The sequence below is a fragment of the Diceros bicornis genome, chromosome 15 (assembly GCF_020826845.1).
Source record: "Diceros bicornis minor isolate mBicDic1 chromosome 15, mDicBic1.mat.cur, whole genome shotgun sequence".
In the NCBI taxonomy this organism is placed as follows: Eukaryota; Metazoa; Chordata; class Mammalia; order Perissodactyla; family Rhinocerotidae; genus Diceros; species Diceros bicornis.
Genome location: NC_080754.1, coordinates 28,607,581 through 28,632,335, shown reverse-complemented (window position 1 = coordinate 28,632,335; position 24,755 = coordinate 28,607,581). Strand labels below are relative to the sequence as shown.

Below are 24,755 nucleotides of genomic sequence, written 5' to 3'. Positions count from 1 at the left end.
ATCCTTCCATTGGCAAATGGATAAACAAGCTGTGGTACATCCATACGATGGAACAGTACACGGCAAGAAAAAGGAAGAAAGAACTCCTATGGGCAGCAAAATGGAGGAATCTCAAATGCATTATGCTAGGGCCGGCCACGTGGCTTAGCGGTTGGGTGCGCATGCTACGCCGCTGGCGGCCCGGGTTCGGATCCCAGGTGCTCACTGACGCACCACTTCTCCGGCCATGTTGAGGCCGCGTCCCACATACAGCAACTAGAAGGATGTGCAGCTATGACATACAACTATCTACTGGGGCTTTGGGGGGAAAAATAAATAAATAAATAAAATTATCAAATGCATTATGCTAAGTGCAAGACACCAGACTCAAAAACCTATGATTCCATTCACATTCCATGACTCTGGAAAAGGACAGACTAGAAGGACAGAAAACAAATCAGTGGTTGCCAGGGGCAGGAGGTACAGGAGAAACTAACTACAAAAAGCCTTCAGAGGATTTTGGGGGGTGATGGAACGGTTCTAAATCTTAAATACGGTGGTGGTTACAGAACTACATGCATTTGTCAAAACTCCTGTAACTGGGCACTAAAAATGGGTGAACTTTACTCCACGTTAAAAAGAAAAAAAAAAAAAATGCTGTCCTGGCTTCCAGGTTTCCATGGCACCAATACTAATGCTCCACCAGACTTTCTGGGCCTTTTCCATCTTACCAGTCCCTAGCAGTCCACTTGATTTCCCATCCACTTTCTGCTCCAATTACAACTGTTTCCTCACCATCCTATCAACATTCCACAGACTTTCAGGCTTCACTGCCTTTTTGCAAGCTCTGCCCCTCACCTGCAATGCCCTCCCCTCTGCCTTCTGTCCCCCAAACCCTCTACACAGGGGTCCTCTCTGAACTCTCCATTCCCTAAGTCTGCCCTGGTCAGCGCAGGGCAGGCCCCTCTCTCAGTGTTCAGGGGGTCGGGCGGGAGTTATTCTGACTTCAGGTTCGTTATCAACAGGAGCGCAGGATGGGGCCTTCCTCACCTCCACGCCAAGCGCTCAAAATAATGCACGCGCGGCCTAGCACACAGCAGGCCCTCGACGCAGTGCACGTGGGAGGGAGAGGGACCCCGGAGCCCCAGAGGAGGTGAGATCTGAGCTGAATCTGCGTCTGAAGGGCTAATGAGGCACTTTCGAGGGAGGTCAGGCCATGAGGAGCGGGGCGGGGGAGAAAGGGCGGAAAGTGCGGAGGCCCTGGAGGCGCAAGGTGACCGCCCAGAGCCCGCTGTCGTGGCGCCCCCGGGGACCCGCGTACCTTGTCCTCGTAGGAGTGCTGGGCGGCGCTCACCGACCTGGCCTTCATCAGCAGAAGCACCAAGAGAGGCACCAGGAAGCCGCCTGGGGGTACAATCACCAAGATGCTGCCCACGAGCTAAGGAGCTGCATCCCCAATGGTCCCCCTCGGCCCCACCCTTCACCCCGATTCCGCCCCTAACAGCCCCGCCCATGACCTGCCAGTCCATCCTCACCCCACCCTCCAACCTCAGGTAAACCTCACCCCACCCTGCCATCCGGGCCCCCTGTCCATCTTTAACACCCTCCATCCAAGAATAGGCTAGATTCTCCACTGGCGGCAGTGCATCCTAGCCCCACCCATCTCCCCGGCCCTACCTTCTTCACCTGGTCCAGACTGGTCCTCCTCACTCTTTCTCTCTCTAACCCCGCCTACCATTCGCCCCCACCCCCGCCCCCCAGTACCTTGCCCCTCGGCTGTCCACGCCCTCCCCACTGCTCCCCAAGTGGGCCCAGCAGCCTGGTGGTGACCGGATGACCTTGTCCATGCAGAAGGGCAGGTGAGTCGTGTGCACCAGGAAGACCACGGAGGTGACCAGCATGGCGCCCGAGGAGAGGCATAGGGACAGGACCGAGCAGCATGAAGAAGCCCAAGTTGCACTGACCGATGCTGTTGTTGACACACTTGCAGTGGTGTTCTAAGTCCTGGGCAGAGCGAAGCGGGCAGCGTTCTGGACTCCAGAAGAGGACAGGTAAAGCTCCCCGGGCTAGGCCTGCAGCCAGCCGTGGGGCCCTTGAGCATCTAGTGTCAGCGAGCCCTGGGGTAGGACAGGGATGCCTTTCCTTCCCCTGGCCTGGCCAGGCTCAGCATAGATGTGGATGCTCCTGGGCGTGTCAGCACCTGGGTCGGCAGGGGCCAGCCTCCCAGGACAGGTGCAGGCAGGGAGGCAGTGAGCTGCATGGGTGACCAAGAGTGGCTAGGAGTTACTGCCACCCTTCACCTTAGCACTCCTGGAAGTGGTTTCAGGACTGCTACTGGTCCCCTGTGCAAGTGGGCCTCCTCGGCCCAGCCAGGTACTGAGCCGGTGGGGGAGCAGGGATGAAGGGGGCAGATCACAAGGGCGCTCACCTCCACCAGGGGCAGTAACAGGTGAGGGGTCGGCGGTGGAAGCAGCACTGTGGCCACCACTGCAGGCGGAAGGCTATGTGGTTCACCCATACCACACACACCGTCCTGGGGCCCTGTGCATTGGGGCCTGGCATGGGAAGAGGTTTGGGCAGCAGCAGGAGCCCTTCATCACTCTGCTGCTGGCGGGTGGAGGCCAGGCCCACAGCATCACTGGGCTCAGGGAAGGTGCAGGGGAGGAGGGGGGCAGGGGAATCCTAGTCCCCACTGAGAAAGCTGACCAAACTCGGAGAGGCTGGCAATCCAAGGGAAGGTAGACTTCCAGCCAGAGGAGTTCTGTGAGAACGCAGGCCTTTGGAACTGTGATTGATGTAAGGAGTTTGTGCAGTGGGAAAGAAGAAAACAGAACGGAGTGGTTGCCAAGAGCTGGCTTTTCTCCCTGGCCTGCCCTGGCCCTCCCCTCCAGAGCAATTGGAAAGCCTCCAGAATGCTGTTGTTCCACATCTCGGTGGCTTGGGAAATGAAGCAACAGAAGCAGGGCCCAAGCAAATGGGAAGTGGAGTAACAGTGTCTTGAGGGCCGAGGAGGGGAGAGGGGAGGAGCACTTGAGGAATCATCCCTGCATGCAGGAGCCTTTAGGGTGCTACCTCCTTCTCCCAGGGGCCCAAGAGCTCACCTTGGTGCAAGATGTCAGGGTCTGAGAAGTTCAGGAAAACGAGACTGCTGAAGGTGAGGACGAACAATGGGAGGCCTGTGACAATGGGAAAGGCCCACTCCCCATTCTGGGCCAGCCATCTGCAACTGAGACCAGAGCAGGACTCAGCCTTGAGCTGGGGGACCCAAAGCTCCCCACGGGACTCAATACACCTGGTCAGGAATCACAGACCTCAAAGCCTGCTCTAAATAGCCAGGGTAGTGACAGACCCAGAGAGGCTCCACCAAATGTCACCCAATATTCCCAGCCACCAACAGCTCCCAAAGGCACCAAGCACTCTATGCCTCTGAGCCTTTGCATATTCGGCTGCCTCTGCCTAGAATATCCTCCCTTCCCTGACGCCACTTCTGCACTTCCCCTGTCCGGACTCTCTGTCTTCCTTTCTGTCTCTCTGTAAGAAACCTGCCAGCTTGTGTGGGAGACTCACGGGAACGCGAAGAAGAGTCCGCTGACAGCGACCAGCAGGACTCCAGTGAAGGCAGCGAGCAGGCTCAGGAGGAGACAGGGAAGCGGGACCTGAGGCGGGTGATGGCGCTCCTTCATGAGGGGCATGCCATCCTTCCAGAGCTGCATGGCTGGACCTCCAGTTCCCCCAGGCTCTCTCCCCGATACTGGCTCTGAGAACCGTATGTCCACAGTGACTGCTGAATCCATAGTGAGCTCCAAAGCCAAGCCTAGGGTGGAAGGCAGGAAGTCCCAGCTGAGGAGGCTGGGCATCACAGAGGCTGAGGAGGGCTGGGTTAGGGGCTCTGCAGCCTGTGACCGTCAATTCCAACAGCACACCCCCACCCCGACCCATGCTGGGGATTGAGAGTTCCTGCACCTGTGAGCTTGGCTCCCACACAACATGAGATTAGAGAAACACATGGGGAGAGGAGGTGATTCCAATCTCCCTCCCAGGCAAAGTGCTAATTGAAGCAAACAGTGCTCATTGCTCATCTGTCTCCAGTTTTTCCTTTGAAGTATCCCGAAAGTATACTGTGGGGGAAGGGGCAGCAAAATAATTTCTGCAGGCTTCCTCATTTCCAGGCTTTTCATGACACAATTCTGGTCGATGAGATATAAGAGGATGTCTGTTCAAGGTTTCTAGAAAACTTTTCGCCTTCCTGATAAAGGGGGAAAGGACACAGTTGGCACAGCTCTGTTCCTGCTTCCTGTCTTGAACCTAGACGTGCTGGCCGGGGGGCCCCCTTGGACCCGTTAGCCAACAAGTCAACAAGCTACACAGACAACATGTGAGGACCTTGTTGAGTCACTGCCCCAGCCTTGACTCCCTCCCTCTGAGCTGCTTAGTATGTGAGACAATAACTGGCTTCTCTCTTAGATGCAGCTGGCAATTGTCATTCCTTTTAGCCACTGAGCCTCTGAACCCTCTGTGTTTGGAAGATTCCCCCAACTGGGACTCAGGCGCCACAAAGGAGCCTCAGAGCTGCTACCACCAACCGACAGGGAGTCTTGGCCAAGAGGCAGCCGCTGCACACATTTTCAGAGCTCCTGCGTGTTGAAGTGTAGTGGCCATTTTGGAGGTCACTTCAATTTCAACAGTGATTGTATTATTCCTAAACATGGATAAAATATGTAATTCCAAGGTTCCTACTTTGCTTTAAAAAAGGCTGATATTGAATGGGAGTAATTAAATTGGAACATTCTGAGGAAATTACTTTGATTAAAAACAGAGAGCAAAAGTCCCTCATCAACACACAATTATTGTTACTTTTATTTTCTTGTCTCTAGAAACATAGTTTTCTTCACGATATTCAAATTAAGAGGTTAAAAAACATGTAGTAAGAATGTTGTCTTCTACTTGGTGAGATTATATTTTAAATACTAAAGTTGAAACCTTTAGATATTTTCATTTGTTATCATACAACTGTATATATGTATGCACATTTAAACTATCTATATATTGAAATATACTAAAATTAATTTTTTAATGGTGTAGGTATAATAGACAGGAAGACCTGGTAGCTTGGAAGAGAAATGATCTTTGTAGAACAGTCTCTTTGCATCCCGAGCCACTAAAAACTTATTATTTAGTTTCTGCCTATTCTAGCCATGGTAGAGACTTATTATCTCACTTAACCTCAATGAGTAATCTTCATTATAAGCAAATTAATAGAATGATAAAAGAGAATTAAGAGAATGATAGGAGATTCCTCACTTCTAAAAAAAACTGAAAAGGCTGAGTGCTTGTTATTTTACCTTCTGCTGTGCCATCTACAGGATTGTTAGTCTGATGAACGACACAGCCAACACAGTGACCATTTCTTGTCCTCAGACACCTCTACTCACACAGGGCAATGACTCTTTGAGGTTGCTATTTTCTGATACTGGGCCCCAAATTCAGAAGAATAAAATTGACCTTGTGTCTTGTTGGCTGCTAGGTAACACCAGAGGCTCGCTACCCACCCCGAACCCAGGAACCCATAATATGGCTCTCTCAGGCATCAAATGATGTGAAAGACATAGAGATGGAATTGACATGCTTCATATCTCCTTCATGTGCTCAATGATTTTGCAAGAGCTGCGCTATTTATTGGGACCACCTTGTGGGGTAAACTGATAAATACAAAAGAAGAGGGAAAATTGATTTTGCGTGGGTAAAAGCTGTGGTCAGGGGGCTCTGACCATGTTGAAAGGACCAGAGCTCTCACGCAGAGAGGACTAACTCTGCTCTCCGTCTCCTGTGACACTTGTGTGTGTGCATGTGTATGTGAATGTGAAATTTGTTTGCCTGTTTCAGGGGTTTTGTTCTGCGTTACTGGAGTCTGTTCGGAGGGAGTCCCAATTTGTAGAAAGGACTAACTCTTGGCTCCATCTGTTCTGACACTTGTGTGGACGTGTGTGAATGCAGGTAATGTGTGTTTGTGAGTGGTGCCATAATGGGAAACTCGGATTTGACTCCCAGTGGCAGCCCTCTGGGTCATGTATAGCAAAACTGGGATGTTTTCAGTTATAAACCTATGAAAAATACAGATGAAACTTAACCAAATTTGGGGTCTCAGCTTCCTCTTGTGGTCTTACAGAGGCTAATGAAATTGTGGGAGATCAAAATTTGGCCACCCTGAAATATATCTCTTTACCTTGATTGTTTTCTCTGAAGGACATTTGACCTCCCCCACTAACTGCCTAAAGAATTTGACATGGTGGCTCCTTCCTGGAACAGATCTTCTATCATGATGGCTATAAAGATAATGTAAAATAGATGTTACAATGGGAGGGGCACCAAGCCCCTTTTATCAAAAACTCTGTCTCTCCTTGACCACACTATCTAAAGATGACCCCGAAAAGAATTGTCCTCCTGCCCTCTGAAGTCCCAGGCCACTCCCCACCCCCAACACCCTCCTTGCCTTTAGCTGCAATACTTAAGGAAGCAGCTTAGACAGAGGGACGAGTTGCTCATTTCTGAGTTTCTCCCATGTATACATGTTATTAAACTTGGTATTATTTTCTCCTGCTAACCTGTCTTGTTGATTATTTGGCCAGCCAAAAGAACCTTAAGGAAAAGTGCAGAGGGAGATTCTCCCTCTTCCCCCAACAAAAACAAGTTAACAGAAGAATAAAAGCAAGCTGAGAGAAAAAAAAAGGGACTCTTCCCAGCAAGTTGGAAATTTTTAAAGGTATTTTTTGTATTCTAAGGGAAACTAAGGTAAGTAAGACAGTGGGGTAAATAAGACAAATATTAAAAGGGGGAAAAACAAAGAGGACTCAGAAAAGGAAAGAGTCACAGGACTCATCTCAGCAGGATGGAAATCTTTAGCTAGTTATTAAACAGAAAAATGGGATGAATAAAACAGACATGGATGAGGTTAACATAAAGGTTTTCATAAAACACCGCCTAAAGTTAGGTGGGCTGAAAGGACCCCCTACTGGCCCCGCAAGATTAAAAGACCTCAGACAGGCCTGTTCTAGTCACCCCAGTTTGGGGAAAAAAAAATATTTTTAAGCCAGAAAGCAGGAAATCACAATGAGAAATCTGACCAACAATTGTTGGGGGCAACAGTTAGAATGCTAATCTTGATAAGATCATAAAGATTATAATGTTTGAGCTAATATTATAGGAAGAGGTCATGTCCACTTCGCCTGGATGTTTTTTCGGAAACGGATGTTATGTCTGGCTGGGAATGCTTTCCCTACACAATATTATAAGACAGAGACTTATTGATGGAATCCTAATGAAAGCTATGATGAGAGGTATAAAAATTGATAAAATTGAAATAAAATGTCGTTGAAAAATTAGTACAGTTAAGTGGGCTTTACGTAAAATGATTACATCTCTTTTGCCTGATGCTATTATAGATTATGTTATGGGGATAAAATATTGTGTCTTGCTGGGGAACGTTTCCCCTGCCTGATATTGTAAGGGCATATAAATCCACCCTTCAGCCAATGTTACTTAAACATGCTAAAGGAGACCTTACTTTAAAATGGCCAAAAGGGGGCAACTTCAGTTTACCCAAACTGGTGTATTTACATATGCAATTGGAAAAAGCCAGCCACAAAGTTAAACAACCAATGGGAAGCCTATTTTAATCTTTTGAGGCTTCTAAACGAAATCAGGACTAACTTCCTGCCTCTTTCAAAGAAAATAATTAAGTAATTAAACACGCCAGATTGGGGGATGCCAGTGGCCCTGCTAGTGAAAGAAACCAAATCTCCTCTCCTGTGGAGCTTCCCCACTTCAACTCCCCCGAAATTCCTGAACTCAAGTTAAGCAAGTGGAAGTACGTAAACTTTTAGGATAATTTGGAATGGTAATGGACAGGCTGGGGTACCGTTTCAAGTCCACCTTAAGAGTTACCCTTAAGAAAGAGGATTCAAAAGCTCTCATAATGTAATACAGTCTTTGAGTAATATGCAGAAGCTTCTAAAAGACAAAATGGGCCTGGCCCAGTGGCCAAGCCGTGAAGCGCACGTGCTCCACTTCAGTGGCCTGGGGTTCGCAGGTTCAGATCCCGGGTGTGCACTGACCCACCACTTATCAGGCCGTGCTGTGGCGATGTCCCATATAAAGGAGAGGAAGATGGGCACAGATGTTAGCCCAGGGCCAATCTTCCTCAGCAATAAGAGAAGGACTGGCATCGGATGTTAGCTCAGGGCTGATCTTCCGCACTACATACATACATACATACATACATACATACATAAATACAATTAAAAGACAAAAGACAAAATGATGTCAAAAACAGCTATAAAAAGGATCCTTACAACAAAAAAGAATCTTAAGTAAAAATCCTTGGCCATCTGAGTAGGTCTATTTGCCAGGGAGCCATTTGGATCCAACTGTTCTTCTCATTTTTATAACTGCAACTTGGCTAAAGTTTTAAAGATCTCTGTTTCCATCTATCCACATGTAAGTCTCTCTCTATATATTTGTCTGCCTACAGATGATATAACTTCTAAAGCTCTATGTAATTGGCTTAAAGTAAGTGCTTATTTAAATTATGTGTAAAAGTAATAGAAACTAACCCAAATGTCTTTCAAGTTTCATGATATAAAATGATCTTTGGTAAATAAAAGCTTATTTAACTTTCTTGGTTTGATTAAAATAAATATGTTTTCAGATTTATCAACATTGGATATGGTGCAAACATGTTATGCTTGTGACAAAATTTTTTAGCCAAAAATAATAACTTTGAATAAAGGCTGATTTTGTCTGATGTCTCATGAGGGTTCTCTAGGCAATCTAAACATAATTATTGCAAACAAGTAAACTAAATAGAGGTGAAAAGGATAAAGGTTTTTTGGGGAACTTTTAACAATGATCACAGTATGGTGTACGTACTTCAAACAACTTAAGATGATGGCTAATGGATGAATGTCACACGAAATTTTTGTGAGTAACCTAAATATAATTATTGGGAACAAATAATTTAGATAGATACAAATGGGTAAGAGGTTTTGGGTGCAATAATTATGTTTTATGGCATATACACTTGAAAAACAGCTTCCAAATCTTTTTTGGTAACTTAAACTTAAGAGTTTAGCTAAATTAAGTTAAATGATAAAATCTGTTGATTATCTAGGTGATTTCCACATAAGAGAAAATATTAGGAATTGATTACTAACCATAGATTTGTCTGCCTTTGGTTTCTGTTCCCAGGGAAACTAAAAGATGCTTAAGTTGATTAATAAACATGTTTTGTGCATGCTGAATAATTTTCCATGTGAAAGCACATATTTCCAGAAAGTCTGTATACAAGGAAAGGAAAATGTATCTTTTCAGTAAAGAAGGTATGATTCATAGAGAGATTTCTGTTTGTTTTGTTAAGAAAGAGAAATCTGTCCTAAGGTACAAGGAAAGAAAATAGAAGGTATGGGACAAATTATGAATGTAAAATGTAAGCAACAGAAGCTTTGCAAAAGTAAAACCCTGAGGAGTTTTGTGTACGGTCAAGTTGGCTAAGGTTGAAATGAATTTAATTAAGTAAATAAGTTTTCATATCCAAAGTAAGCTGATGCAGAATTAGAATTTGGCTTTCTCTCTTAAAAAGATAATTTCTCTTGAACTGTTGGTCTGCTCTTGATAAAGAGGTTATATAAAGTTTTTCTTTACCTTTGAGTAAGTCTTCCTAAAAGACAGAAAATCCATTTTCTGTTAAAATAATTCCCTATGTTCAAAAAACTGAGGTCTCTATTAAGGTCTTTTGACTGTTTTAACTCCCTGTTGCCTTTGCCTGATTCTGCTTTCACCTTGATTAAATGAATAACTAAGCACTGTTTCCTATGTGACCAAGTGTTTTAAACGTTTTTGATATTTTTGATGAACTTCCTCCCAAATTAAAGTCTTTCTTTTGACTGAAAAAGAAAAGTTTGAGAATTTCCAATTAGCCCTGAGACGTCTCAAAGATTTGGTTCTCTCTTTCTATAAAGAGGAAGATAGTACACTAAACTTATTCAGTATGTTAAATTACATGGGAATCATTATCAACTAAATGATAATAAGCCTTCCAAAGTTATATTGTGTGGGTAAATGTTATTAACATGTTTTCTTTGGAAAAATTATATAACATTCCAAAAATTCTGATCAGTCCTGCTTGTCAGTCATAATTTTAGTCATTATCTCAAAGTGTTGTATGTTACAGAAAGAGCCAACTATCTTTGTCAATTTGCTATTTTTGAATGATTTGTCATTTGCAGACAGTGGTTCTACTCTGATGATTTTCCAAATGTGTTTCACCTTCAGAGAGATTCATGGAAAGGATTCTGACACTTGCTCTATAATACAGGTTTCTGATAAACTTTCAGATTACAAAACTGAGCTGGGTAAGAAATTACAAAACTGTAACTGAGAAACTAGTGGCCTCATGGAACTACTAGCAGAAGATCAAAAGTTGATAACATAGGACTAACTAAATTGATGAGGATGATTATAATTTTTATGACCTTTTGTTTGAAATATTGTTGATATTTAATGCTTTGTTTTTCTAGATTTAAGGAAACCTTTTTCTCTTTTCTCTTAAGCTAACTATGACTTATAGAAATTTCTAAGAAAAAGGGAAGCATTTCTCTTTTTTTCCCTTATCTGATCCCTCCAGCATTGAAAAACTCCTGATGACTAAGTATTCTTACTTTCATGGCAATATAGTTATTTGTGTAAGTTTAATAAGAATCTGTTTTCCTTATAGCAGGACACAATTGGAAACGAGTTATATTACCAAAGCTTTGACTGGAATGTCGTGTTTGAGAGAAAGATACATAAACTCGGATATGACAATACACCTTTGAGAAGCAAAGATTGGACTTTCTGCAATAAAGCCACGGAAAAAATATTGGCCTGGCACCTTGCTTACAGGGTTCCCAGAAACCTTACCAGGCCAGTAAAGAAGGACATTTCCTTGGCAGAGGACAGAACCTTAGGATATTTTGGTGATCCTCAAGAGGAAAGAGGAATTCGCCCACATCTGCAGGTATCCTAGGCCGAGTCTGATGACAAGACCTTGGCTTGACTTTCCTGGCCTGGAGGGGCCTTTAAAGTTCAAGCTGAGATTCATTATAAAAAGTTCCAGCAAAGCAGATTTAAAAGAACCTATGTGATCAATTGCTATTCTTGCTGTACTTATGTAAATAATTGCACAAAGTTTATTAAAACTAGAGTTATTTTAGAAACGAATGAATTTTAATTTTGCTATCTTTGGTAAAAATGAAGGTAAATTTCAAGAGCCAAATTATGTTTCAATAGAAACTATAATACACATTTGTGGATGTTGGATTTTGGTTCTGTTAATTAAAAACTTGAAGGTTTTTGTTTTTTATTTGTAAACTGGACTGGATCCTGAATTCTTCTAGTTTCCTCAAATATCTGATAAGATCTCCAAATTAATGTTTTCAATTTTTTCTTTCCTTTTCATTTCAAATCATTGAGAACTAAAACCACGCTTTTTCCTGAAGCCCGGGAAACTGAAGCTGGGGTACTTGATATAAACCTAAGAGAGAGCACCACGACAGCCCATGTTCGGACAATCTTCATGCCTATTTCTGTGTAAGCCACTCAAAAGGTTTACCTGGGGGGCCTGCCCTGTGGCTTAGCAGTTAAGTGCACGTGCTCTGCTACTGGTGGCCCAGGTTCGGGTCCTGGGCGCACACCGAAGCACCGCTTCTCTGGCCATGCTGAGGCAGCATCCCACGTACAGCAACTGGAAGGATGTGCAACTATGATACAACTATCTACTGGGGCTTTGGGGAAAAAAAGGAGGATTGGCAATAGATGTTAGCTCAGAGCCAGTCTTCCTCAGCAAAAAAGGGGGATTAACATGGATGTTAGCTCAGGGCTGATCTTCCTCACACACACACAAAAAAGTTTAACTGAACACCTGATGACATCATCGGAGACATTTTAAACTGCAGGGGATGCTTTAACGCTGACATGCAGAGAGCTTCTTGACTAACCATACCCTGGGCTCAGAAATTGGTTTATCATTTGCTCCAAACCCATTAACCTTGCTTTTTTTTCTAAAAATTCTTCCTATTAAATACCTGGTTACTTGCTGACACAACATAGGCCTAACTTTGGGAGACCCTTTCTATGTTCCAGAGATGATCCAAAAGCCCTGAAGAGAGCTCACACCAAGGAACTAGACACCGTCAGAGGATTCTCTGCAGCATCTTTGTCATGGAGACTGGGTCCTATTGAATTCTTGGATCGGATGGGACCATATTGAAAATGCCACAGGGAACAAGAATCATGCCACAGAAGTACATCACAACTGGGATCTCCCAAACCTTGGCTGGCTTCATACTCTGGACGCTGACTTCTCCGAATGGTCAAATGGACTCATGACACTGCAAGTTGCTGTGCACAAGACAGCCTTCTATAGATGAGTAATAAATGACTCCCAGGTTCTTACATTACTTGTTGGACTATTAGACAGCAGGCTACTTGGCTACATCAGATTTCACCTGAGGTTCCAGGCAGTAACCTTGATTGGTTTGCAGTCACCTTCTCCGGGACTCCTCAAGGACTGAGGTCCATTATGGAGGGGATACTAAAATTTGGGCTGTGTATTTTGCTATCTGTGTGGTTATCCACGTAATTATAAAGTTATGAACTTAAGTGTTGTTCCAAAGCCGTTGATCACAGTACTAAAATATTAGTGATGCAAATATGGGCACAGATGATAGCTCAGGGCTAATCTTCTTCAGTGAAAAACAAAGACTGACAATGGATATTAGCTCAGGGGGCAATCTTTCTCATGAAAAAAAAAAAAAGAGCTGATGTTTGCAGGAATGAATTAGTGGTTTAGAGGATAGAGTAATAGAAATCCTTCAGGTGGAGGAGTAGAGACAACTAAGATTTTTAAAAAAATGAAGGAATTCTTCGAGAAATATGCAACTCAACTAGAAAAAGCATTCTAAGGACTATAGGTATACCAGAGAGAGAAGAGAGGGAGAAAGGAGCCGAGTGCTTCTTCAAAGAAATAATAGCTGAGAATTTCCCAATCCTGGGGGGGGTAACTGGACTTACAACTACATGAAGTCAATAGAAATCCTAATTACATCAACACTAAATGACCTTCTCCAAGGCACATAACAGTAAAACTGGCAAAAGTCGATGACAAAGGGAGTGACGTCAGCATCATGGCAGAGTGACCTCTTCCCTTAGACTCTCCCTGCTGAGATACAATGAAAAGGACAGTCATAAATCAACAGAGGACATTCAAACAACACAACAGATGTCTGAGAGACCCATGCAGCCATACCTCTGAATGTGGAGGTGCAGGACTGCCTGGGAGGCAGTGGAAAGAGGTAAGGGGAATCTCCTCTACCTCCCCCACTGGCAGACACCTAGGGCGCAGGACCGCTTGCAGCTCTGAGAGGAGAAGGGGGAGGGGGCAGTCATTCGTGGGAATGCCTTCGCTCTCTGAGTTGCCTCCCAGCCTGTGGGACAGCTCCACTCTGAGGAGGCTAGGCAATCACTGGGGCGTATTCACCAAGCCCAACATGCCAGGAGGGCAGAGAGCAAGGACAGAGGAGAAGCACCCGCAGTCTTGTGCACAGGAAAAAAAACGCCCCTCCCCCACCAAGCACACCAGTACTGTTGGTCAGCCAGAGCAAGATACCCCCGCCAGAGCGCCAGCACATATATGTGTAAATCAGCAGCATCCAGCAGTCAAATGCAGCTAGGCTCTGTCAGCATAACTTCCAAAGGACAGGCACAGCTGCCAGGGCATGGGGCAGGCTCGGAATACACAGGTCCTGTCACCCCCCAGTGGCAGCAGGTGAAATCTGTAACCTGATGCTACCACTCTGCGAAGGATCAAATCCACCCCATCAAATAGTATGAAAGTGTAAACTAAGACACGAGACCAGAAGTAAAATGACAAACACCCAGAAATCAATCCTGAGGGCAGCGCTATTTACAATCTAAATGACAGAGAATTCTCAATAGTTATCATGAAAAAACTAAACAAGTTACAAGAAAACTCAGAAAAATTGTTCAAGGAAATCATGAATAAAATTAATGACCAGAGGGAATTCTTCACAAAAGAGATTGAAACTATCAAGAAAAACCAATCAGAAATGTCAGAGAGGAAAAACACAATGAATGAGATAAAGAAAAATCTGGAGTCCTTAAATGAGTGCAGAAATAATGGAGGACAGAATAAGCAATTTAGAGGACAGAAATATAGAAATGCTTCAGATGGAGGAGGAGAGAGAACGAAGACTACAAAGAAACGCAGATATTCTTGGAGAAACATCCGACTCAATTAGGAAATGCAACCTAAGGAATATAGATATTCCAGAGGGAAAAGAGAGGGAGAAAGGAACACAAAGCTTGTTTAAAGAAATAATAGCTGAGAATATCCAAAACCTGGGGAAGGAGCTGCAATTACAAGTAAAAGAAACTAATAAAACTTCTAACGACACCAGTCTAAAAAGACCTTGTCCAAGGCATACATTAGTAAAACTGGCAAAAGTCAATGACAAAGAAAAAATATTAAGGTCAGCAAGGCAGACGAAAATAACCTACAAAGGAACCCTTAGCAGGCTTTGAGCAGATTTCTCAGCAGAAGGCTTACAGGCTAGGAAAGAGCAGAATGATATATTCCAAATTCTGAAAGACAGAAACTGTCAGCCAAGAATACTCTATCCAGCAAAAATATCATTCAGACAAGATGGAGAAATAAAAACTTTGCCAGATAAATAAAAGCTGAGGGAGTTCCTTGCCACAAGACGCCCACTCCTAAAAGAAATGCTCAAGAGGACCCTCATACCTGAAAAAAAAAAAAAGGGTTTAGAAAGCCGTGAGCAAGGAGATAAATAGGCAGACAAAAATGACCATGACTTAACATTACTTTAAAAATGAATTTTCATTTAATTAGCCATGACCAGCCCATAAGGATGGAACAAGAACTATACTTTATAAGTAGAAACACACTAAAACTTCCTGCAAGAAAATAGCTACCTGCTCCCTGACTTTCCCTGATAACACCCTCCCCTTATCAGTGGGCCAAGGCCTGCGAGGGCTGTGAGTGAGATCATGGGCAGGTCCAGCAGAAATGGAGAGGAGGTGGAAAGGGAAGGTGGGTGCAGCTCAGCTGAGGCTCCAGCCTGGCAGGAAAGAATCTGTGAGGGGGGCCCAGCGCGTAGGGCAGAGGGTGTGTCGGGGATGTCAGAGGAAGGGGTGCACTAGGTCCCTCTTAGTCCTGGAGATGCAGAGGAGCATGAGGCAAGGGACTTTCCTAAAGAAACCCTACAAATCTCTGGCTGAGAGGGACCAGAAAGACCCAGAATCTATGTCCGAGAGCAGGAAGGGTCATGGCCGCCTTTGAGAGTCTGGGGAAAGAGATGTCTTTGCCCAGTGGGGAAACCGAGACCCAGGCTGTTGGGGGAGATGACTCACACCTGGCTTAGGACTTGGAAGGCTCGGCCTGGGACTGGGAGAGTGGCCTGTATAGCCGGAGGCAGGGACCCAAGAGGTGCCACCCTGATGACCAGCCGTCCAGCTCTGACCCAGGCAGGGAGGCAGAGGGACGGGCAGCAGGGTAGGGCGGGACTAGGCCTCCACGGACTCTGGGGCCTGGCCTTCCCAGCCTCCTGCAGAGCTGGGGCTCCAGCAGGCGCCACTCCTACACTCACCCCGTTCCATGCATATGCCCCTCCAGGCCTTGGCCCACGTTCCTGGATCCTCCTCCTATGAGGCCCAGGCCCAGACCACCCCCAGGACTCCCATTTGGGAGTGGGCCTGAGAGCCTCTCCTCACTGCTGGGCAGCCTGGGCTGAGCTGTGCCCTCTGAACACACACAGACGGGAGACCCACACAGATTCGTGCGCCACATGCACACCTGGGCTCAGGGGCTCAAAAGGCCTCATGCCCCCCTCCCCTCGCCACTTAACCATGGACTGTGGGCTTCCCAGACAGAGGAGGCTGCTTCAGCTTCACTCAATAAATGCAGGCCCCAAGCAGTGTAAATGTGGCCAATGAAGTCATTGACGGCAAGGCCCAAACTGGGCTGCCTTTTTGAATGTCAATGAATACCCTGCACCCCTCCCCGGAACCGTTGGTTAACCCTGAGTTAAGCATGATGAGAGCTGAGAACAAGCCTGCACCCCAAGGGAGCTTGGGACTGGGGAGATGCTGGGACCAGGGCAAGGGGACACGATAGAGCTGGAGTCCCTGGGGTTAGGCGAGGCTGCCCAGGAGCTCAAAGAGCCAGGGCCAGAGCCGGGGGTGACGCAAGGCCCAGACACAGAGGGGCCCGAGGCCACCACAGTCAGGGTGGGAGGAAGAGGAAAGGGCAGCCTCTAGGGGATTCAGCCTGTAGGGCACTGAAACCATGTCCTACATTGGAGGTCACTCGCCTCCTCAGGCTGTGCTGACACTAACCAAGGACGAGCTCCTGCCCCAACACAAAAGCTCGGGCATGCACACACAGGCGCACACACCTCCACGGGCCCCGGGCTGTTCATCTGGCCCTTCAGCCACATCCTGCCTTCTCACCCTCACCATATCCCGATTTCCCCTGGAGACAAGGGGGGCAGGAAGCAGTGTGGCTGGTGCCCATCTTCCCCTCCTGAGACAGTAGTTTGGAAACATCAGGGTGGCAGCATCACACCGGGCACTGGACAAAAATTCAGATTTAGATTCCCACCCACCCACACCCCGAGATTCTGAGTTCGTGGTCTGGGGGCCCAGGAATTCTGAGAACTTGCTTCAGAAAGGAACACAGGGTGGTCTGTCAGCAGTGTGATGGAGAAAATAATCATAATGGTACCGGCTGCATTCACTGTGTGCCTACTGTGTACCTGGTGTTTGCATGTACAACCTCATTTCATCCTCTGACCACCTGCCAGGAAGGTGCCGTTATTTTCCATTCCCAAGCTCACACACAGCACACTAGAGGAGCCCAGTTTGACGTGGTTCTCTCCTCCCCCCTCCCCCCACCCAGAGGTCTGCAGACTCACCGGGTCTAGAACCCCCACCCCCAGGAACAGGACCAGAACAGCATCTGACACCCAAACAGGAGGGAGCGACCAGGGTGAGACCCGCTTGGAGGAAAGATGCACGGTGGACTGTGATGGGGAACACCCCGTGATGAGGCCAAGGGAGGGTCCACTCCTAGCCTGAGGGCCAGCCCCAACCCACCCCAGAGCCTCCTGTGCTGCCAGGCTGGACCTGGCCAGGCAGGGCGAATTCCCAAGCAGCGCTCGCCCCCTGCAGGCAGACAGCGGGGCTGCAGGGCGGAGGCCGGGACATTCCCTGGGCTGACATCCAGGCACTGCTGGGTTTTCTCTTCCATCATCTCCAGTCCTCACTGTGGTTGTTATGGTTTTCCGATTTGAAGGATGACGAAAATGTTGAGTGTCTTGCGCAAGGTCACAGAGCCAGCCGGTATTGGACCCTGGCTTATCCCTCCCAGGGTCTTTGTCTCAGCCCCCAGAGTCCAGCTCATCCATCCACTCCCTTGATCCCAACACACAGTGCAGCAGGGCAGCTGTAGGAGGCAGGCAAAGGAATCCGCCTCCCAAAATTTAAACCACTGGACTAGTCTCAGTTGTCACCAATAGCTAAGGAAACTGAGGGCTAGAAAAGGTAAGTGACTGGCCCAAAGCCAATCAGCAAGTGAGTGGTGTGGTCTTTTCCCTTTGTGTCTCCAGGGACCCCTGGTGTATTCTGGAGGCCTGTGACTCTACTTCCAACACTCCTCAGGGCTATAATCCCCCGCCCTTGAGCTCTGTGTGCTCCTGCTTCAGGGCCAGTCCTCAATGGCGGAGGCTTTCCCTAATCTGCACATGCCCTTTCCCAGTACAAAGGGCACCCACACTTGCATACACACACACACACACACACACACACACACGCACACACACACACACACACGCAAGCACAGAGAGACACCTCATCTCCTGGAGGGCTGAAGCCTCACCACTCCGCTGGGGACTCTGCCCCGGTTGGTAGAGACCCAGAGGTGGGCTCGAGACTGGGCATGGAGGGGCATTTCGGGATGTGCAGGATCTGCATGGGCACCCAGTCAGGCCTCCACTCTCTGTAGCCTGACCTGGGGATCAACACACCAGATGGAAGGGGTCGTGGCCACCCTCGCCTTTTTCCCCTCAGCTTGTGGAGCACAAGGCCAAGGGCCCGTCCCTGCAGAGAGCTGGGGCCTGCCTCATCCAGGCTGCCATGCCCTCTACCCCTTTTCTTGGGGCATGAGCCGACAGAGGCAAGGAAGGGGAGGCTCCCACAAGGCCCTGGGGAAAACCCCAAGACAATAGGAAGAGTGAGCGGAAGGGCCTGGGAGCTCTGCTAAGGGGCCAGGCGAGATGACCCAGCTTCACCCCACCCCACCAGCCCCAGGGCCACCACTCAGGCCTCTGGTTTGCCAACTCACTTGGGTCCCAGCGCTGCACAAAGTGTCCAATACCAATTTTTGGCACAGCCAAGGTCGAAAGGGTTGTGTCCATGTCGGTATTGGTACTGGAGAGGGCGAGGGTGGGACGAGGAGCTCAGATCCAGCAGGACTGGGCAGGCCGCCCCCACTGCCCTCCCTGAGCCGGTCAGCTCAGCCCAGGGCTGCAGCAAGACTCCAAGGGCGGGGAAGCTGGAAGGGTCAGCCAAGGCCTCCCCCAACCCACTTCCGAGGAGCTCTCTCCACGCGACCCCTGGCCCCGCACCCCCAACTCCTGCCATCTCGGGGATCCCTCCATCACCTGGCACCCCCATTGGCAGCATCTGCCCCGTCTCTGCCTCCTTTGGCCACACACATCCTCCTGCTGCCTCCTTCCAAATATGCTTTCAGATCTGCCTTGTTCTATTAAGCTGCTCCAAAGACAGCTCCACACCCCGCTCCCCCCTCTTCTCTGCTTTCCCCTCTCTCATTTTTTCTAAACTTGTGCCTTCACTGAATTTCACTATCTGGAAGGGCAGTGGTTTGGGGCCCAATCACATTCCCAACCAAACTCACATGGCCTTGGAAATCCGGGTTCAAAGTCCTGAGCACCCAGTGCTGTAAAGGTCAAGCCCAAAGGTCAACTTCACCCCTAGACACTCTTGACCCGGTTCTCCTCCCCCCTGCACTCCACCCACCACCCCCTCGCATCCTCCTCCCCAGCACACGCCGACTCTCACCCCGACTTCAAGACTCCTAGCTACAAAATGGTGGTGACGACCTCCACCCACCACCAGCTCTCCTGTGTCCCATGCCCCTGTCACAAAGACATTGATCTTCAACACTGTTCTCCATCAAAGTGAACCAGGACCCCACAGAGGGCAGTGGAGCCCTGGAGGAGGAACAGTCAAGACAGTTCCATAATGTCCCACTGTGGCCAAAACCAACACTAACCATTGTGAGATTTTGAGTTCTGCGTCCTTTAAAGTGTTTAAAGATTTAAGCGAAACTAGTGTTCTAATCAAAATTTTAATTAAATGCCTAAAAGAGTTTGACTAGGGTCAGCCCTAGTCGCCTAGTGGTTAAGTTCGGCTGCTCGGTTTTGGTGGCTTGGGTTAGGTTCCCGGGCGCAGACCTATACCACTCTGTTAACGGCCACACTGTGCTAGCGGTCCACAAACCACAAAATAGAGGAGGATACCATGGATGCTACCTCAGGGTGAATCTTCCTAGGGAAAAAAAAAATTGTTTGACTAAATTGACAATCAAAATGTCAAATGTAAAGACATAAATTTTGGGCCAGCCCCGTGGCTTAGCGGTTAAGTGCGCGCGCTCCACTACTGGAGGCCCGGGTTCAGGTTCTGGACACACACTGACGCACCGCTTCTCCAGCCATGCTGAGGCCGCATCCCACATACAGCAACTAGAAGGATGTGAAACTATGACATACAACTATCTGCTGGGGCTTTGGGGAAAAAAAAAGGAGGAGGATTGGCAATATATGTTAGCTCAGAGCTGGTCTTCCTCAGCAAAAATAGGAAGATTAGCACAGATGTTAGCTCAGGGCTGATCCTCCTCACAAATAAATAAATAAATAAATAAATAAATAAATAAATAAATTTTGATTCATGAGATCAACATGAAGTGTAGGAAAAGCTGATTCTAAAATTTACATGGAAAGTGAAAGGAACTATGATAGCCAAAAGAAATTTGAAAAAACACAACAACGTGGGAATCTCACATTCTGTGATTTCAAGACTTAATAGAAAGCTACCAATGAAGACAGTGTGGTAGTGGCAAAAGAACAGGGAGTTCAGAAATACACACACCTATAGAGTCAATTGATCCTTGAGGAATGTGAAAAGGCAACTCAATGGAAAAAGGATTGTCTTTTCAACAAATGGTGTTGGAACAACCAACATGCAAAAAATAAATCTTGACCCACACCTTGCATCATATAAAAAAATTAACCCAAAATGAGTCAGAGGCAAAAACAGGAAATCTAAAACTATAAAACTTCTAGAAGAAAACGGATGAGAAAATCTTAGTGACCTTGGGTTAGGCAAAGATTTCTTAATTACAACACCAAAAACACAATCCACAAAAGAAAAAAACTGCAAATTCACTTTATCAAAATTTAAAACTTCTCATCTTTGAAAGACACTCTGAAAAAATGTGATGACAAGCCACAGCCTGGGGGAAAATACTTGCAAATCATATATTTAAATCCAGAATATAGAAAGAACTCTTTAAATTCAATACTAAGAAAACAACACAATACTTTTAACGGACAAAAGGTTGGAACTGACATTTAATCAAAGATATACAGGTGGCAAATGAGAACATGAAAAGATGCTCAACATCATTAGTCATTAAGAAGATGCAAATTCAAACCATAATGAGATACCAGTAAACGTTTATTAGACTAGGTAAATAGAAAAACAGAAACCAAGAAAAGCTGACAGTGCCAAATGTTAGTGAGGATGCAGAAGCAACTGGATTTCTCATATATTACTCATGGGACTGCAAGAGGGTACAACCATTTTGGAAGACGATTTGACAATTTCTTATCAAGTTAAACATTCAGTTACCTTATAACCCAGCAATGCCACTCTTAAAAAAAATGAAAACTTATGCTCACATGCCTGTACACGAATGTTTACAGCCACTTTCTTTATGATCACCAAAAACCGGGAACAACCCAAATATCCTTCGATTGGCAAATGGATCAACAGGCTGTGGTACATCCATACGATGGAACAGTACACAGCAAGAAAAAGGAAGAAAGAACTCCTATCAGCAGCAACATGGAGGAATCTCAAATGCATTATGCTAAGTGCAAGACATCAGACTCAAAAACCTATGATTCCATTCACAAGAGACTCTGGAAAAGGAAAGACAAGAGGGATAGAAGACAAATCAGTGGTTGCCAGGGGCAGCAATTATGGGGAGAAACCAACTACAAAAGTGGCTTCAGAGAATTTTGGAGGGTGATGGAACTGTTCTAAATCTTAACTGTGGACATGGTTGCAGAACTGCATGCATTTGTCAAAACGCCTATAACTGGGCACTAAAAAAGGGTGAATTTTACTCCATGTTAAAAAAAAAAAAATCACTCCTGTCCTGGCTCCCAGGTTTCCACCAAACCAAGACTAATGCTCCACCTGACTTTCTGGGCCTTTTCCATCTGGCCAGTCGCTAGCAGTCCACTTGATTTCCCATCCACTTTCTGCTCCAATTACAACTGTCTCCTCACCATCCTATCAACATTCCACAGACTTTCAGGCTTCACTGCCTTTTTGCAAGCTCTGCCCCTCACCTGCAATGCCCTCCCCTCTGCCTTCTGCCCCCCAAACGCTCTACAACCGCGGTCCTCTCTGAACTCTCCATTGCCTCTGAGTCTGCGCTGCACAGCACAGGGCAGGCCCCTCTCTCAGTGTTCCAGGGCGTAGGGCGGGAGTTATTCTGACTTCAGGTTCCTTATCAACAGGAGCGCAGGATGAGGCCTTACTCACCTCCAAGCCCAGCGCTCAAAATAACGCACGCGCGGCATAGCACTCACTAGGCCCTCGACACAGTGCACCCGGGAGGGAGAGGGACCCCCGAGCCCCTAGAGGAGGTGAGATCTGAGCTGAATCTGTGTCTGAAGGGCTAACGAGGCACCTTCGAGGGAAGTCAGGCCATGAGGACAGGGGTGGGGGAGAAAGAGTGGAAAGTGTGGCGGTTCTGGAGGCGCAAGGTGACCGCCCAGAGCCCGCTGTCGTGGCGCCCCCCGGGGACCCACGTACCTTGTCCTCGTAGGAGCGCTGGGCGGCGCTCACCGACCTGGCCTTCATCAGCAGAAGCACCAAGAGAGGCACAGGGAGCCAGTGGCGGGTACCGCCACCATGATGCTGCCCTGGAGCTAAGGAGCTGCCCCCCCAACGGTCCTCCTCGGCCCCGCCCCTCACCCCGACTCCGGCCCTAACGGACCCGCCCACGATCAGCCAGTCCATCCTCTCCCCACCCTCCAACTCCTGGTAAACCTCACCCCACCCTGCCGACCTGGTCTCGGTGACACCCTCAGCGTCCTCCATCCAAGACCCGGCTAGATTGCCCACTCACCGCAGTGCCTCATAGCCCCACCCATCTCCCCGACCCTACCATCCTCACCTGGTCCAGACTGGTCCTCCTCACCCTTCTCTCTCTCTAACCTCGCCCACCAATCGCTCCGCCCCTGGCACCCCGCCACTCGGCTGTCCCCGCCCTCCGCACTGCTCCCCAAGTGGGCCCAGCAGACTGGCGGTGATGGGATGACCCTGTCCATGCAGAAGGGCAGGTGAGTCGTGTGCACCAGGAAGACCACGGAGGTGACCAGCAAGGCGCCCGAGGAGAGGCATAGGGACAGGATGGGCAGCATGAAGAAGCCAAAGTTGCACTGACCGATGCTGTTGTTGACACACTTGCAGTGGTGTTCTAAGTCCTGGGCAGAGGGAAGGGGGCAGCGTTCTGGACACCAGAAGAGGACAGGTAAAGCTCCCCGGGCCAGGCCTACAGCCAGTGTGGGGCCCCGGGGCATCTAGTGTCAGCGAGCCCTGGGGTAGGACAGGGGTGCCTTTTCTCCCCCTGGCCTGACCAGGCTTAGCGTAGATGTGGATGCTCCTGGGTGTGTGATCTTTGGGTCGGCAGGGGCCAGCCTCCCAGGACAGGTGCAGGCAGGGAGGCAGTGAGCTGCATGAGTGACGAAGACTGGCTGGGAGTTACTGCCACCCTTGGGCTTGGCAGTCCCGGAAGTGGTTTGAGGCCTGCTGCTGGTCCCCTGTGCAAGTGGGCCTCCTGAACCGGCCCGGTACTGGGCAGGTGGGGTGGGGGCCGGAAGGGGGCAGATGAGAGGGGCGTTCATCTGCACACAAATGTTGCACCAGGGGCACGGGTAGGTCCGCGGCGGGCGGTGGAAGCAGCACTGTGGGCACCACTGCAGGCAGAAGGCTGTGTGGTTCACCCATTCCACATGCACCGTCCTGGGGCCCTGTTCGTTGGAGCCTGGCATGGGAAGAGGATTGTGCAGCAGCAGGAGCCCTTCATCGGTCTGCTGCTGCCGGGAGTGGGGGACAGCCCTGCAGCATCACTGGGCTCCACGAAGGGTGGGGAGGAGGGGGGCAGGGGAGTCCTAGTCCCCACTGAGAAAGCTGACCAAACTCGGAGAGGCTGGCAATCCAAGGGAAGGTAGACTTCCAGCCAGAGGAGTCTGTGATGACTCAGGCCTTTGGAACTGTGATTGATGCTGTAAGCAGTGTGTGCAGTGGGAAGGAAGAAGACAGAACTGAGTGGTTGCCAAGAGCTGGCTTCTCTCCCTGGCCTGCCCTGCCGTCCCCTCCAGAGCAATTGGAAAGCCTCCAGACTGCAGTTTTTTCACGTCTTGGTGGCTTGGGAAATGAAGCACCAGAAGCAGGGCCCAAGCAAAGGGGATAGGGGTTGACGGGGTCTTGAGACCCACGGAGGTGAGAGGGGAGGAGCACTTTAGGAATCATCCCTGCATGCAGGAGCCTTTAGGGTGCTACCTCCTTAACCTAGGGCCCGAGAGCACACCTTGATGCAAGATGTCAGAGTCTGAGAAGTTCAGGAAAACCAGACTGCTGAAGGTGAGGACGAACAATGGGAGGCCTGTGACAATGGGAAAGAACCACTCCCCACTCTGGGCCAGCCATCTGCAACTGAGACCAGAGAAGGACTCAGTCCTGATCCCGGGGGGCCCAAGCTTCTCGGGGGACTCAGTCCACCTGGTCAGGACGCACTGACGTCAAAGCCTGCTCTAAATAGCCAGAGTAGTCACAGATCCAGAGCGGCTCCACCAAATGTCACCCACTATTACCAGCCACCAATAGCTCCCAAAGGCACCAAGCACTCTATGCCTCTGTGCCTTTGCATATTGGGTTCCCTCTGCCTAGAATATCCTCCCTTCCCTGATGCCTCTTCTGCACTTCACCTGTCCGGACTCTCATGATCTGTTTTCCTTTCTGACTCTCTGTAAGAAAACTGCCGGATTGTGTGGGAGACTCACGGGAAACCGAAGAAGAGTCCGTTGACACAGACCAGCAGGACTCCAGTGAAGGCAGCCAGCAGGCTCGGGTCGAGCCAGGGAAGCGGGACCTGAGGCGGGGATTGGGACTCCTTCATGAGGGGCATGCCATCCTGCCAGAGCCGCGCGGCCGGACCTCCGGTGCCCACAGGACCCCACCCCGATACTGCCTCCGAGAGCCCTATGTCACCAGTGACCGCTGAAGCCATAGTGAGCTCAGAAGCCACAGCCCAGGGTGGAAGGCAAGAA

At 48.4% G+C, this 24,755-nt stretch overlaps 1 protein-coding gene across 1 annotated transcript; it reads right to left on the bottom strand.

Annotated features, from left to right (window-relative positions):
- Window positions 1–1,188: 1,188 nt before the first annotated feature.
- LOC131414597 (palmitoyltransferase ZDHHC19-like) lies at window positions 1,189–24,715 on the bottom strand. Its single transcript, XM_058555606.1, has 7 exons — window positions 24,489–24,715; window positions 24,017–24,141; window positions 23,325–23,470; window positions 22,746–22,910; window positions 3,291–3,298; window positions 1,301–1,406; window positions 1,189–1,239 (listed from the first exon to the last, which is right to left on the bottom strand). Exons 1-7 carry the CDS (start codon window positions 24,713–24,715, stop codon window positions 1,189–1,191), a joined length of 828 nt encoding a protein of 275 aa, XP_058411589.1.
- Between the last annotated feature and the right edge of the window lie 40 nt (window positions 24,716–24,755).

Bases quoted from the DNA above. Each gene is read 5' to 3' on its own strand.
- LOC131414597 (XM_058555606.1), bottom strand. From the start codon at position 24,715: ATGGCTTCAGCGGTCACTGGTGACATAGGGCTCTCGGAGGCAGTATCG. The intron at 24,142-24,488 runs GTGAGTCTCCCA...CTCTGGTCTCAG, and splicing joins GGACTCTTCTTCGGTTTCCC to TTGCAGATGGCTGGCCCAGA. The intron at 23,471-24,016 runs GTGTGCTCTCGG...TTCCCATGCCAG, and splicing joins CTCTGACATCTTGCATCAAG to GCTCCAACGAACAGGGCCCC.